The sequence below is a fragment of the Antennarius striatus genome, chromosome 8 (assembly GCF_040054535.1).
Source record: "Antennarius striatus isolate MH-2024 chromosome 8, ASM4005453v1, whole genome shotgun sequence".
NCBI lineage: Eukaryota > Metazoa > Chordata > Actinopteri > Lophiiformes > Antennariidae > Antennarius > Antennarius striatus.
Genome location: NC_090783.1, coordinates 9,983,404 through 9,999,656, shown reverse-complemented (window position 1 = coordinate 9,999,656; position 16,253 = coordinate 9,983,404). Strand labels below are relative to the sequence as shown.

Below are 16,253 nucleotides of genomic sequence, written 5' to 3'. Positions count from 1 at the left end.
TGGTACAGTAGGTGTGATCCTTCTACACACAGCTAGAGGGCGCTCACGAAGACATCCTACATCAATGGAAATGAATGTAAGGCAACAGTAAAATAATTATTTTCACCTACTTATGGAGAAAAATCTACGTTGTATTTTAGTAAGTGAAAATATTGTGTTGCTTTATATCAGCAATTAATTGAAAATAGACAAATGTCTTTATTTATTTTTTAAATAGATATTGGCCTTAAACTGTGAGCATTTTGCTGAAGAATGCTGGATGGTTGAGTATTTTAGACTGAAAGGTTGAGATGTTCTGAGGGTGGACTTTATGCTGTTGAGATCTCTGGCGTGGTCTCCTGAGGTTCTGGTGCTGATGAGACGTTCTAGTGAAGTAAACTCTTCAACCCTAGATGGCAGCAGAATCAGAAGAACAGCCTTCACGCTTATCGACCTGATGGGCTTGAAACTGATAGGAAATGCATGTGATTAGCATCAAAATGAAAAACAAATCACCTTTTGCATTGGACCCTGAGGTCGTTTCTTCAGGTGAGGTGAAGCGATCTCTGGCATCAAAAAACTCCTCGTCAGAGCTGCTGTCCCCAAAGCCGGGTGGCGGCTGAAGGATGGGAATCAGGTCCAAGTCAACCACCTCCCCCTCACCTCCCTTCCGGTTCTCACCATTGACAGGTTGTGTGGGGCAGGGAAGGCTATGGGCGCTGTCAGGGGTGATGTTGGAGCACAGTTTGTAGTAGCAGCGGGCGTCGTCTTGGTTGAAGTTGAACACAAAGTCCATGTGGGACAAGGGAGACGACGGAGAAGGGGATGGTCGGAGTTGTTTAACACTACCCTCCCCACTTCCAGTTCCACCTTCGCCTACTCTTCTTACAGACCCATCCAATTCTTTCAATATAGTCCTCCTCCTTAAAAGCACTTCTTCATCTTCATCATCTTCGCTGGCCTCTGGGGGGCTTGGTAGGAAGTCCACAAGGCGGGAAAGCTCAGCAAAACACATAGAGCTGTCATCAGAGCAGGGGTCACCTAAAGGCTTCTGGCCCTGTTGAAGGCCCTGTTGGGGTGAAACAGGTGTGAGGAGTTGGGGGTCAGCTCCGTCGCCCGACCCCCGGCGGCTCCGCCCTTTTCTGTCCTGCGTTATGAGGTGGATAAGGGGATGAGAGTGAGTTGGTGGAGGGGTAAGGAGGTGGGGGTGAATGTGCCTCTCAGGGTGAGGATGAAGCTGAAGGGGAGAGTGGATATGGAGCCGGCCCTGGATGGAAGATGAAGAGCATGACATCAGGTCGTCCTCCTCCAAAGCGTCGAGGGAGTCGCTGGATGGGCTGGTGAGGACACGTGAGTCCGACTGAAGAGAGTCTGATGCTTCCGACATCGACGGATGCTCCTCCGCAGCTTGCAGCTTCTCTGTACTTCCTGTTTTACCTTCTTCTCCATCTTTAGCTCGGCCTTCCCCCAAATGACTGTTTCTTATCTCAACCTGTACCTGCTGACCAATCAGAGCGCTTACTGCTTCTTCCTTGCGCTCTGTGTTTTCATTCTTACCATTCCTATTCAGATCCTGCAGACGGTTTTCAGTGTCAACGTCCTTTTTTTCCTTTTGTTTCTTATCTCCACAAGGTTGATGTCCATCTTCTTTTCCATCCTCGCTTCTCTTTCTGTCTCTTTCTTTTTTTTTCCTTCCCTCTGGGTCCGATGACGATCTGACTCGAGGGCGGGGCTTGTTATCGTGAGTCACCTGAGCCCCTGGCCGGTCCGTGTCCAGGTCTGAGGAGTTGTCTGAGTCGCTGCCACATCTTGACACGTAACCTTTTGGAACGCGAAAACAGGACTTTTTAGTAGTTAGAACATCTTAGCATGTTATGATTTTAACGCGTGGATCATTTTACAGCTCTGCTGTAAATTGAATGTGTGCTTTTTTTATTTTTTGCACCTTCCTCAGCAGAAACTCTATGCTTCTTGGACTCATCTGTCCAGGGAAAGACGTTGAGGTTGGGATCAACAAACACTCGACAGTAGCCCGCAATCAGGCAGGACATGTCCTTAGCTGCCACCGACTCCAACAGCAATGTGATGGGCTTCGATTGAAGGGGGAGAGAAGACCGTGTGAGATGAGGAAAGAAAAGGTACAGTAGAACCTTGAGATACAAGTTTAATCCATTTAGTGACTGTACCCATAAGTTAAACAACATTTCACCATTTAAAATAACTAAAATCATTTTATTCCATTCCAGCATTGTAAGAAAGCCCCAAACCCACTAAATTATATTAAAAAAAAACTTTATCAACCAACTGACATTTAGCAACCAACTGTGTATAATTAATTTTTTACAAGTTACCTAAACAATGACAAAGAATTAAAAGAAATGCAAAAGTCAGGAGAACACACAAGCTACATCTTTACTACAACAACCAGAATGAGATTTGGTCTCATTGATGTATCCATCCACCAACACGTGGTAAGGAACGAGATCCGGTCTCAGCTGACGTATCCATCCGTCAACACATACTAAAGAATCAGATCCGGTCTCACTGATATTGTATCAATCCACTGACTAGTTGTGGTGTCTTGAAGTACAGCTCGTATCTCAGATTTTTCTCGTATGTCAAACAAAAATATGGACAGAGCAACGTCTCATATCTCAAATAACTCGTATCTCCAGGTACTACTGCACATACAAATGGATTTGGTGACTTTAACCTAAAAGCATCAATGAATTTTGTCATGTGAAGTTCTCGTGTGTCACTTCTTGTTCTCACCTTGATGTCATGCAGGTATATCTTGACGAGGCTGACCTTGTCGGACTCAGGCAGCAGCTCGATGCGTGTGATGCTGGTGAACTCTGTGAGGTTTGACAAGATGCCCAGTTTGTGGTTGACCACCTGACTAACCCCGTAACTCGCCCCCACCAGCAAGGTCACCATCGACTCCCTGTCCTGGAGCTAAAAGGCGTGGCAGCAGAGGACAAACACTGTGAAACCTAACAAATGTCAATGAACAGAAATGCAGCGAACGTTCAAGTCGCACCATCATGGTGGCGCTGAAGGATTTCCCTCCAAACGACTTGAGGTCGCTCAACTCCTCCAGGTAGTTGATCCGAGCCTGATCCACAGACAAGCCCTTCTGCTTGGGATCGTGCTGCGATTGGCTCTTCTTCATGTGGTAGGCGATGGCCTTCCTCAAGTCTTTCTCTCGCATGTTCCTCAACAAGGTGGACGACACAAAGTTCTCAATGCCCCACGTCTTCCTGGAGAAAACACACAACCAGACCGAGTGGCTGCTTCAGAGAACCTAACAGCATGGAGGATGTGAATTCAAAAACATGTCAGTAGATATGGATTTTTCTCTCTCGAAGGGGGGATCAATGATGACTAATTGAATTCATTGTCTGGCTCACGTGACAATCTTCAAGTTGGTCTTTGTTGACTGTCCACAACTCGCCAGCCTCTCCTGGATGTGCAGTGCAGCCAATCGCAGCGCAGTGTTGCACCTCATCTCTACGGCAAAACGCTCCTGCAGCACATCATTCACCCCCTAACAGACACACACACACACACACACACACACACACACACACACACACACACACACACACACACACACACACACACACACACACACACACACACACACACACACACACACACACACACACACACACACACACACACACACAATTTCCGTTTCATTTCTGATCTGATTCTGAACGAGGTTTTGTTTTAAATGAGTGGATTCTCTCCTCCACATCTGTCTGTGAGTCACTCTTGATAATTTCGATATGCTTGCCTCGGTCACATGACTACCTTCTTAAAGGGGCCGCTTAAGGGGCCGCTGGGGCCGCTAACACAGACATACATACATTAACATACATTACCGCTAAACTGAACCTCCGAGATAGCAGAACCAACAAAAAAGAAACTATGTGATGTTACAAGGACGCTGATAGTAAAGTTGATACACATTGGATTCACGTTCATTATTATATTTAGACAAAAACTGTTTTTTCTGCTGGTCAAGTATTTTGTTGTCCTTTCATACTTTAACCCTTGGATGCACAAGTTACCAATACATCCGCACTTCCACAGGGGAGGTCAAACATGACCCCTCAGACCGATTTTTTTCCACAGCCTTGAAATGAAAAGTGGCAATACATTCATATTCAAGGTATTCACAATGAATCAAGTTTGTGACATGAAAACAATTGAATTATTTATTTATTCGTTCATTTACTTGAAGAATTTGCAGCATAAAAAGACAGATCTCTCTGTCTCAAACTACTTGCTTCTGGCTGTGACCGTTGCACACAGGGGTACTGCATTTGACGCGGTAATCAGCGGTTTTGCGATCTTTCTTTCTGGGACAACACCTGCACCTCTTCTGCTGGCAATGTGTGTCCGTTCTCTCCAGACGGGTTGCAACAGTCTTTGTCACTCCGACCCTTTCCATTGCAGCTGTGAAGTAGGCAGGTAGGTTCGGAGTAACTTCCAGTCGACTTCTCATGTGAGGTATCACGAACCCCGTTGAGAGCTCTGAGGGGAATTGTCGTCTTCCATGGGTGATGCCTGTGTAAACTTCAGGGTGCTGAGCCCTGTAAAGTGTATAGGCATTCAGAGCAGCGACGTCAATCATGTTATATCAGAGCATCATGGGCAATCTCTGGGTGTGGTGTTTGCAGGTGTAGTTGCCAACCATCAGGTCCATTATATCCACTCCTCCTTTGGTCTGATTGTAGAAGAGGTTCGCTTCTGGCTTTTTCTTTCGGCTGGTTTCATCCACCGTCATTCTGTGGTGCATTGTGCTAAGAAGCAGAACAGCCTTCCACTTGTTTCTTACATAGCTGATCATGGTCATGTTGCCATTGAACCTAAATTTGGTGCTGTTGACCTCTCTGGACCTAGAAGCCTTCATGACTAGAGTAATGTCCAGCTTGTTGTGTCGCAAAGTTCCCACAATTGTCAGACCCTCCTCCAGGAAAAGTTCTGCAAGAAGGATGCTGGTGAAGAAATTGTCAGGGATGTTTCGACCTGTGTGTCTCGATCCACTGCATAACTGACGGACAATGCTTTATTCTGGACATTTTCCCCTGGTTGTCTCCCTAGGGACACAATCCCATCAATTGCATATGGGCTAGGTGCATCACAAAACCAGAAGATCTTTATGTCGTATTTGGCGGGCTTGTTCGGCATGTACTGCAGAAGCTGGGTGCTCCCTCTGGAAGCACGAGTTGTTCATCCACTGCCACGCAATCACTGGGGATGAATTTGAACTGGCAGTTGATCAGCAACAGATCCCATATATGGCGGAAGGGTGCCAGGTGCCAAGTCGGCCGGCCCTGGTCCACTTGTCATCAACGCACCGGCGAAAGAATGTCTTCGAATCTTCGAAATTGACATAGTGGCCTTGTACAACGGGCTGTGCAGAGGACTCCCGATAAGCGTAGAGTAGAGAGAGTAGACTAGGACTTTATTCATCCCTTCAGGAGGTTCCATCAGGGAAATTAATATTCTTGCATGAATGGTCAATCCAATGAAGGCCACCAGGTCATCTTTGGTTACAGTTCTCCACTCTCTTTTGGTGTCTGAGGCTGCTCTTTCTCCCTACTTGTTTGTGCATGTCAGCACCTCTTCTATTATATTATCAGACATGAACCCCTTCCATGCATCTATTGGGGAGACAGTCCTAAGCCCAGGTACAGGTCCTGGCCGAATACGTATCGAACTGTGACTTAGTGTTGCAGCCTGTCTGGGGGTAACTCTGCCCAGTATGAGCCCTTGTGGGTCCGTCGGTCCGGCACAACATCCACGGCCTCCTCAGACGACTCATCAGGGGACTTTGTGTGTCTGACAGCCCTTGTTCAGTGGAAGGACAATAGGCTGGGTCTTCGATGTCTAAGAATTGGAGTCAATGACTGCGTCTGGCTCGACATCCCATTCGTCTTGGATCATTTGCAGGACACGGTCCATGGTCCTCCTATTAGCCTTTTTACTATGGATAAAATAAACACATTTAACCGGTAAAGTGATCTCACTTTAGAATGTATCACTAAAAATTAAGTTCATAGAGAACAAGTCGTACGAGCCGGCCGTGGATGTGGAGGATGTGCACAGTGCAGCAGAGGTTGTTTGGTTTGTTGACGGCCCCAGTTGTGTGTGTTGAGGGCTTGCTGGATGTTCAAACGCCTGCCGGGCTGCTGGGGGCTGGGAACGGGGTTGCAAATGACCGCCATCCTGCCTCGGGTTGTGTGTCTGGAGGTGGTTCATGGGGTTGCTGAAGTCGGCTCCCGGGTGGAGAGCCTGCTGACGCCGGGTGTGTTGATTGGAAAGTTGCAGCAGATGACAACAGGTGTCTGAGTGGGACACTAAAAGCGGCTAAAAAGTAAAGGTTCATCCGAAAATCCATCAAACCTATTCAGGGTCATATGTGACCCCGCTCGTGGATGAGTGGGTTAGTGATACAAAAACTTGTAATTTCTTGAAATTAATTAATTTTGTTTTAAAAATTAAAATGGCCTCATGTCACAGACATACTTAATGAGGACCACCTGGGATATGACTATATTACAAGCTTTTATGTTGAACCTGCTGAAGAAAAGCAACCAATGGGGTCATGCCTGACTCCACAAGTGCATCCAAGGGTTAAAGTGTCCATGAAAATATTGTCTCATGTTAAACTGGTCTGTGGTGCAAAAAAGGTTGGGAACTGCAGCACTATGGGATAGCCATAGTGAGATTCTGAAGTTCTCGGTACGGCGATGACACAGCAAGGCACATGATTGGCTTGTTCCAAAGGATGAGTGCCTCGATGCTACACTTGGAGAGAAATCTCATCCGAGACGTACGGTGGTGACAAAGACTGGAAACATCAGCTGAATGGGGCGAGTGTGTGATGACGCACACACAACAACTGGGCCACAAGGAGAACACTAAAAAAATCATTTGTTCACTGCAGTTACGCCCCATTCAGGTACCGCCTTACAGCGTAGGTCATTCAGGCGTTTACGAACACTGCAGCAACAGGAGGGAACTGGGATACCATATCTACCTGAGGAAAGGTAAGTTTTTGCATATTTAAATACTTTATTCTCACTTCATATTAATGGTATTTGTTGTATTTATATTCGGGAGATGAATGCCTGAAATCAAATATGTGATTCTGGTGACTGATTCTGGTCATGATGAGTCAAAAGAAGTCTGTTTCTGAAAATCAGGCATGAAATATTCATCAGTTTCTGTCCATCATCTCCAGCAGCTCCATCTGTAGAGCCTTTCTGGGCCTGATCCTAGCCTGTGATTGGACCATACCAGACCAGTTCACTTATACGTCAGTGGGATTACACAAAAAGTAACCAACAGATTTTCATACTACATGAGAGGTTGGTCATATTTATATACTGTTCTATATGATCTGCAGCTTCTCACCTCACAGGACATTTAAGTTTGAATCAGGTTTGTAGTCGGAGGATGGAGGTTCAGGAAACTACCTGCAGGTAGAGGTACAGGAAGGTGACGGGATCATCCTGCAGCAGCGTCTGGAGGTTCCTGGGCATGAAGGCAACACGGAACAGACACCTGTAGTTGTGGGCCTCTTTTTTCTGCACCACCTAGATACACACACACGCACGCACATGTGCACGCGCGCACACACACACACACACACACACACGGTTTCACCACAGATTCAGGGTCCTCCCAATGAGGATGATCCTCCTGTGACGGCTGTGGTCGGTACCTGCTGGATCCTCTCCTCATCGTGCAGCAGCAGCAGTTTGGTGATGCTGTGCTGCTGCTCCAGCACGAGGGAGAAGTGTTCAATTCGGCTCAGAGAAAGCTTTTCCTTCAGCGTCATCACGATATCCTGATGCACAATAGGAGCACAGCTTGACAATAATATTTTACAACAACAGGGAATGAAAGCTGAGGTTTCAGGTGTCTGTGACACAAAAGCTAAAGGAGATGGAAGATCTACACAGCTGACGTCCAGCGTGTCATGCATTGAGTAAAACTGAAGGGGTTTGTTGGGATTAAATACCTTGACTGTGGTGCTGGGTTCAAATTTAAAGGCCTTGGTCTGCCCGTTCTCCAGATACACCTTCAGGACGTTCGGCAAGAAGAGCAGTGAGTTGCCCTGAAAGCAGAGGCGTTGTCAGAAGATTGAGGTGCCGATGGAAACCTACGGCCTTCACATGAAAGATCAATGCACACACGAGTACATGTGTACACAACACATCACAGAAACACACAAAGCATGTTCATCTAAGTCAATAAAGGCTTCATTAAAGGCTGTCTGACAGACTTGACTCCAGTGGATTTTGTGTTTATAGGCAGGCGTCAGTCTTTGTGAGGTTTAGTGGCCTTGTACAATTTGTTGTACAAGGCCACTATGTCCATCCTTTCTATTTATACTAATTAATACACAAATATACAGTAGATATAACTCGGCTTATGGTATTTTGAAGTTTTTCTTGATTATATGTCATTTAAAAAAAAAGGACAAACAAAATCAAGGTTACATCATTTTAATTGACTTTCCTGCAAATACTGGACTCCTAAAATCACTAGTAAACCATTAAAAGCACACAATGTCATGTTACTGTACAATTAATAAGAATTAAAACACAATATATTAAAAGCTGTACTTATAGTTCCAATATGTACCATAAGGTGTCACTTAGGATTCCTTTTGAATTCTGATTAGTTTAGTCTCTTATTATTGTCATTCGTAACTTAATTTAGTTTTTGTACTATTGCAAAATAATAATTTCTGAATTTTAGTTCATCATTGATTGATAAAAAAAGGGTCTGTGATGCATAGTAAAGATTGCCAACTTGTAATTGTACATTTAGATTTTTTTCTGTATTATATTAAAAAAGAAAATGTACAGTATTTAATTATAAATTGAAAATATATGTGGATTAAACATATATTATTAAAATGCATTAATAAATGAAGTATAGTACATAACTGGGTATGGTTATCTTTGTTTTTTTCCGACTTACGTTGCATCTCCTGTAACAAATCCACATCAAAAAGAACAGACGGAAATCCATCTGGTTTTATCATTTAAGTTTCAGCACAATATGAAGAAACTTAACAAGCAGTTTTCTTTCTGCCTTTTGTTCCTCTTGTTTTCCTGTCTCCCTTTATCTCCGTCTCTACTTATCTCCCTAATCTGATCTCATTGCCCAGTAATTACAGACATTAGGCCTCGTGGATGAGGCAGATATCGATCAGGGTCTTTTTCCTGATTAATGATGGGCACTCCAGCCTACGGCTTTCCTCATTCAACTGAGTTCACATCCGCTAGCGGGATGAGAACCAACCAGTGCCAAGACTGAAGCCGGAGGTGGGGAGGGCTGACGCAGAATAAGAAGATCCTCACCTGAGACTGTCCGTTGACTTCTACCTCCTCAGCGAAGTGAACCTTGACGGGGTTGGATCTGAGCTTTGCCCTCTTCTCTGGGGTGATGAACGAGGACTTGGGACCCTATTGGGAAGGCAAACCGATCTATCACAGGCTTCCAGTTTGCTCTGACTAGGATTCTAATGAGCTGAGCTCTGGATGAGGTTGTGGAACAAAAAGCATGTTGTTTCATTTTCTATGTGTTTTCAAAGTTAAAGGTGGAATGAAACTAAATAATTTGACAGCAACAGTCGGCTAGACTCTAAAGCAGTTAAATATCATCACCAGTATTAAAAATGCATTAATACTTAATTAATATTTAATCTTCAGCACCATACATGCGTCCGTATTAATGTTCTATCACTGGACTGACACTGAGGAGCGATCCATTATTCAGGAAAAAGGTGTTGTTCGTGGATGCAGCCCAGACTCCTGTGTGAGGTGAACGAGTCGTCCAGCTCTGACACCATGAAGTTTAATGACTGTTAACCTGACAGACCACTTTCTGGAAATGCTAAACAATCCCTTAAACCCACACGATGGTTTCTTCCGGCGGCTGGGGGCAGTGAATCAGATGTTAAGATGCTACTGTCAGCAGAAGCCTGATGGGAAACCACGGAGAAGCAGCCATTTATCCACAAACACACACACACACACACACACACACACGCAGACAGGTGGGGTGATCGTGTTGGTGACTGTGGTATGACACCAGCTGTGAGCTTCATCGACACGCTGACGGACATTTAGAAATCATGTATGTCGTTATTGTGTGTGTGTGTGTGTGTGTGTGTGTGTGTGTGTGTGTGTGTGTGTGTGTGTGTGTGTGTGTAGGTGTGTGTGTGAGACTTACAAGGATTGTCCTGAGGACAGTCATTGTCAGCGACTCTTGACACTCCCTGAGAAAAAAAAAACACTGTTAGGGTGAGTGATTGCACATGTGTGTGTCGTGTGTGATGTGTGTCGTGTGTAATGTGTGTCGTGTGTGATGTGTGTCGTGTGTAATGTGTGTCGTGTGTAATGTGTGTCGTGTGTAATGTGTGTCGTGTGTGATGTGTGTCGTGTGTAATGTGTGTCGTGTGTGATGTGTGTCGTGTGTGATGTGTGTCGTGTGTGATGTGTGTCTTGTGTGATGTGTGTCGTGTGTGATGTGTGTCGTGTGTGTCCTGGTGGCAGCAGCTGCAGACCTGATGACTTCAGCAGCCTGCTCCGGGGTCAGGTCATCGACGGCCACTTTATTGATCTTCACCAGCCGGTCTCCAGGGAGAAGGCGTCCATCTGCTGGACCACCTGGACAAACACAGTGTCCTCAGGGGGCTTCCATTAGTCAGTGTGTGTCCCATCAGTGTGTGCCCAATCAGTGTGTGTCCCATCAGCGTATTTGTCCAATCAGTGTGTGTTCAATTAGTGTGTGCCCCATCAGTGTGTGTGTCCAATCTGTGTGTGTCCAATCCATGTGTGTCCAATATGTGTGTGCCCAGTGTGTGTCCAGTCTGCATCCAATCAGTGTGTCTTCAGTGTCCCGCTGCCTTCACTGTCCCTGGATCAGCGTCATATATGTAATGGCTGATGAGATGTTAGTTGAGGCATCTGCCTACAGGTGCTGACACGCCCTCATTCAGCCTGAGTTAACCTACCCAGGTAGGCCTACATGTCTGTCCTGTGTCCTGTGTCCTGTGACTGATCACAGTCCTAAACCAGACGGCATCACACAAAGAACACACTCCTTTCTCTCTCTCTCTCTCTCTCTCTCTCTCTCTCAAAAGTGGAACATTTTTTCTTAACCTCAACATATTTCTGGATAGCGTCAGCTTTTATATGAAAAGTAAAACAAAAAGTGGTGAACCCGTTTTTGCAGACCAAGAGTTTTATATTTATCAAAAAACTAAGGAAAAAAGTATAAGACATGATTGTATAAGAGATGATTGTAGCGAACGGATAATTGTTTTTTTTTTCTTAATCTTGTCTGTTTTTTTTAGTTTGATAAATGTTGAAAGGTTAGATGTTTCTTTGTTCAGAAAACGCACAGTACTATTGAAAAGCCACTTTATGTGAATCTCTTTTGGATTTGTTGTCAACGTGATTATTTTTTAATTTGACTTTTATGAATAAACATGATGTTAAAAATCAAAAATCTCTTTCCCTCTCTCTCATCATCATCAACGCCTCATTGCAGTTCCTTTATTCTTGTGACATGCATGCATCAGTAGGTCATCACGCTGTAGACCTAACGCAGGTCCTCTGTGTATCACGAGAACCCAGATTTCCTGTTAACCTTACCTGGAGTGATCTCCTGTTAACCCTACCTGGAATGACTTCCTGTTAATCCTACCTGGAGTGATCTCCTGTTAACCCTACCTGGAGTGACTTCCTGCTAATCCTACCTGCAGTGATCTCCTGCTAACCCTACCTGGAGTGACTTCCTGTTAATCCTACCTGCAGTGACTTCCTATTAACCCTACCTGGAGTGCCCTCCTGTTAACCCTACATGGAGTGACCTCCAGTTAACCTACCTGGAGTGAGCTCCTGTTGACCTACCTGGAGTGACCTCCAGTTAATCTACCTGGAGTGACCTTTTGTTAACCTACCTGGAGTGACCTTTTGTTAACATACCTGGAGTGACCTCCTGCACCAGGATGGGGGTCTGAGAGGTCAGCGTGAGACCATGAGAGCCCAGGGTTGGGTCCCGTTGGATCTGAACGTTGAAGCGGAAGGGGTAGTTCTTCTGATCGGAGTAACTCGGTTCTGCTGGTTTCCCGTCCACCTCCACCCGGTCTCTGCAGAGCAGCAGGTGTTAGTTCAGAGCCAACGTAGGTCAAGATAGCGTGAGATTACATTCTAGACTGTAAATCCAGAGTCCAGAACACAGCAGGAGGACTAGTCCAGAACATAGAGGTACCACAGCGGTAGGACTAGTCCAGAAAAGAGCGGTACTGAAGCAGTAGCACTAGTCCAGAACACAGAAATACCATAGCAGTAGGACTAGTGCAGAACAATAATCAGAAGTCCATTCAGTGGGTTTACCTGCTCAGAGAGTGAGACCTACTGCCGAGGTCTCTGGACCGCCTCAGCCATCGTCCCACTACCTGCTCCACCCGACTGGTCCTACGGGACGGGGAGCGACTTCTGTCCTGCACCTCCATTTACCTACGAAGGGGCAGAGGTTAAACCTGTCTAATGTTTCTGATCAATTCAATCAGAAAACAGAAGCAAACAAAATGAACAGTGAAAAGAGACCATGAAAACAACACAGTACTCACACACAGACACACACCCACACACCCACAAGGATTGGGACCTTTGGGCTTGGGGCCAGCGATGATGTCACTGATGACTCCTGTTAGCTTAATGAACTCTTAGCTCTCAAAGTGCTACAAGCCAGAACTCTCAGTAAACATCAGTGTCATTCATTCCTAATCATTGATCACGACAGAACCGATAATTTGTCCGTGTTGTGTCAGTTGCCATAAACAGTTGTTGATGTCTGCAGTTGGTCGGTGTGATGGACATGTGTGTGGGGTGTCATCAGGCTAACACATGGATCTGAACAGCAGCTGTGTGCTAATGCAGCAGTCTCCAACCTTTTTTGCGCCACAGACCGGTTTCATCTAAGAAAATATTTCCACGGACCAGCCTTCATTTGCTCGAGAATCCTTAATGACGACAGGATGGCTGTAATCCAATAATAAATCACCACAGTGTTCTGATGTCAAATGCAGATCAACAGACAATAAACAACCTTTTTTAATAAACTGATAATGAACATCTCTGTAGATGTAATTATTCATTTTAGAACCAAAGTCCTTTTTAATAACAAATAATTATATTAAAAAACTCGACTCAAGTGACTGCGCCGATGAGGTTTATTTTGAAATATAGCGACGACTAATCAGTGCATTCAATGTAGGAGAAATACTGATCATTTCCACATAATATAATTAATTCCAATCATAATAAAAATGAGAATTAATGGGAATCCTGAAGTTGTTTCTCTGCAACAAGCTGGTCCCATCTAGGGGTAATGGGAGACAAAGACACCCGAAGTGCATTCTGGATGTCCGTCCTACTCCGTAGTTTAGTTTTGGTTGCAGCCACTGCAGAAAATACAGTTCCACAAAGATAGAAGGTTGGAAATGGAAGCAGGGTTTTCAATGCTTTTCGGGTGATCTCAGGATAATCTGTTTGATTTAATCCAGAACACTGGCGCAGTTGTGGGTGCTTAATTTTGGGGTAACAGCTGGTAACCTGTCACGTGACCAAGCCCTGTCAAGCGAGACAGACACATGCATTTGTCTGGGTTCTTGCGTCATTCCGCAAAGAAGTCACTTTTCAAAATAAAACATCTTCAGACTGATAATGATAAAAAAGAAAAATTCAAACCTTCTGTGCCACTCAGTATCTAATGGCCCGCGGTTAACCGAATCCGGGGGTAGTGTGTTCCGGACATAGTGTGTTTCGCGACCCAGTACTGGGCGACCGTGTCACAGACCATCATGACACATTCAGGTCTGTTCGTTCATCCGAGAACAGTGGTTCTTAACCTTGTTGGAGGTACCGAACCCTGCTGTTTCATATGCTCACTTACCAAACCCTTCTTAAGTAAAAAAAAAAAATTTCTTTTTTTCAAATTTAAGACATAAGTATATGGTTTACTGGTGTATTTAATAAATTGTGGATTACTGTCACCTTTTTCAATGAACAAAACCAAGACAGTGCATGAACTCACATGAAATGACCTACCTGCAAATCAGTGTGACTTCTGCTGTTTTTACTGAGAGACCAGTTCAGATATGCGTGGCTTCACCTTGGCAAATACTACTCTTATGTCATTTTCACAACAAAGTCTGTTTTTCTTTTCCATACAGCTTAAGGAAGTGTTCCTTTATTTTTGCCAGTGCGAGACTAGAGTTGCTCAACTTGACATTGCAAATCATGCAGAACGCTGACTCCCATCACGTTCCGTTATACAGTACATGTAAATTCACGTTGCACATACTTCTCTGACCACTTTCTTTTTTTGCTCAACATAGTTACAATGAATTAAAATATTAAGAAAGCAGTCAGATGACGTACCATCATGACAGGCATAAATCGACTACTGAGTGCGCAAAATCCCCTGTAGCACAGGTAGGCTAATCGATATAGCGTGATCACCTGCAGCCAGTGATGGCTAAGGGGGGCGTGTCATCACAAATTGACACGATGTGTCAAACGTACACAGTGACTTGCGTATGTTCGGCAAAAACACCGACACGATGTGTCGGGTGTTTTGTCTTGACCTCCGTCTCCGCCGAACCCCTAGGGTTCGATCAAACCCAGGTTAGGAACCACTGTCCTAGAATCTCTTGTCATCCGTGTGATGTCACCTCTGATCTTGTGACCACAAATCACCAAAAATGACATAATTGACACTGATAGAACGACCTTCACCTGAAGGACAGACAGGAAGATTACCCCATGTGTCCTCCTTCACTTTGGAGAGCTTGGGATCATGGGTAACATTTGGGGCCTGAATGGATGGATGTTCACCCCCATCACTTTCATGTCAGGGGATAAATCTGATCAATCAATCAATAATTGAAGGAGCAGATGAAAAATGAGTAATTTAATGAACACATAAGTGGGTCTCAGCTGGCCCCTCAACCTCTTCCCATAAATGGGGGGTATTAGTACCATCCATCAGAGGAGAGAAGGAACAGGTTGGAGAGGAGGAGCAGATAGAGCAGAGAGGAGAGGAGGAGGATCTTTGGGGATCTACAGTCATAAGTACATTACCCATCCATCTGTCTGGGGATATACCCCTCTGCTGCATCCTACACCTCCGTCTCTTCCTGTGTTTCTTCACACTGTGTGTGTTCACTGTGTGTGTTCCCAGGGTGTGTGTTCACAGTGTGACCAGACGCACAACAAAGCGGCATGCTGAGGTTCAGGTCAGAAGAAGACAACCTACTCAACAACATGAGGGGAAGTGATGCAAAAACAAAGGAGCCCTACGACGCACACACACACACACACACACACACACACACACACACAGAAATAGAAATAGAAATAGAAATCTAACATGACTCAGGTAGAATTGACCATATGTTTTTGAAGCCGTCTCAACCTCGCCTACATGACATTTCAACCTAAAAAAACCCAAACAAACCAGACAAAACAGGAAGCTCCAGGACAACCTCCATCCATCCATCCATCCATCTTCCACCGCTTATCCGTAGTCGGGTCGCGGGGGCAGCAGCTTCAACAGGGAGCCCCAAACTTCCCTTTCCACGGGCACATCCACCAGCTCTGACTGGGGGATCCCAAGGCGTTATTGAGATATAATCCCTCCACCTGGTCCTGGGTCTGCCCCGAGGTCTCCTCCCAGCTAGACGTGCCAGAAACACCTCCCTAGGGAGGAGTCCCAGAGGCATCCACACCAGATGCCCAAACCACCTCAACTGACTCCTTTCCACGCTCCTTTCCAAGGAGCAGAGGCTCTACTCTGAGCCCCTCATGAACAGCAGTGTTTCTCACCTTATCTCTAAGGGAGACACCAGCTATCCGCCTGAGAAAGCCCATTTCAGCCGCTTGTATCCGCGATCTCGTTCTTTCGGTCATGACCCATCGCTCATGACCATAGGTGAGGGTAGGAACGATGATTGAATGGTAGATGGAGAGCTTTGCCTCTCGGCTTAGCTCCCTCTTTGTGACAACAGTGCGGTAAAGCGACTGCAATACCGCTCCTGCTGCCCCAATTCTCCGTCCAATCTCACGCTCCATTGTTCCCTCACTCGTGAACAGGACCCCAAGATACTTAAACTCCTTCACTTGTGGAAGGACCTCATTCCCCACTCGGAGAAGGCAGTCTACCGGTTT

General features: G+C 45.3%; 1 protein-coding gene across 2 annotated transcripts in view; it reads right to left on the bottom strand.

Annotated features, from left to right (window-relative positions):
• Positions 1-16,253, bottom strand: part of LOC137600725 (FERM and PDZ domain-containing protein 1) — a 33,374-nt gene that overhangs the window by 5,547 nt on the left and 11,574 nt on the right. For both annotated transcript variants that reach the window (XM_068322495.1, XM_068322496.1), the window contains exons 3-15: positions 12,417-12,539; positions 12,006-12,169; positions 10,580-10,682; positions 10,246-10,291; positions 9,372-9,476; positions 8,021-8,116; positions 7,721-7,846; positions 7,473-7,592; positions 3,390-3,526; positions 3,020-3,239; positions 2,752-2,934; positions 1,925-2,069; positions 496-1,800 (exon numbers count right to left, since the gene is read on the bottom strand). In XM_068322495.1, coding sequence (XP_068178596.1) covers positions 496-1,800; positions 1,925-2,069; positions 2,752-2,934; positions 3,020-3,239; positions 3,390-3,526; positions 7,473-7,592; positions 7,721-7,846; positions 8,021-8,116; positions 9,372-9,476; positions 10,246-10,291; positions 10,580-10,682; positions 12,006-12,169; positions 12,417-12,535 — 2,869 coding nt within the window. In that variant the 5' untranslated portion in view covers positions 12,536-12,539. The remainder of the gene's footprint in view (positions 1-495; positions 1,801-1,924; positions 2,070-2,751; positions 2,935-3,019; positions 3,240-3,389; positions 3,527-7,472; positions 7,593-7,720; positions 7,847-8,020; positions 8,117-9,371; positions 9,477-10,245; positions 10,292-10,579; positions 10,683-12,005; positions 12,170-12,416; positions 12,540-16,253) is intronic.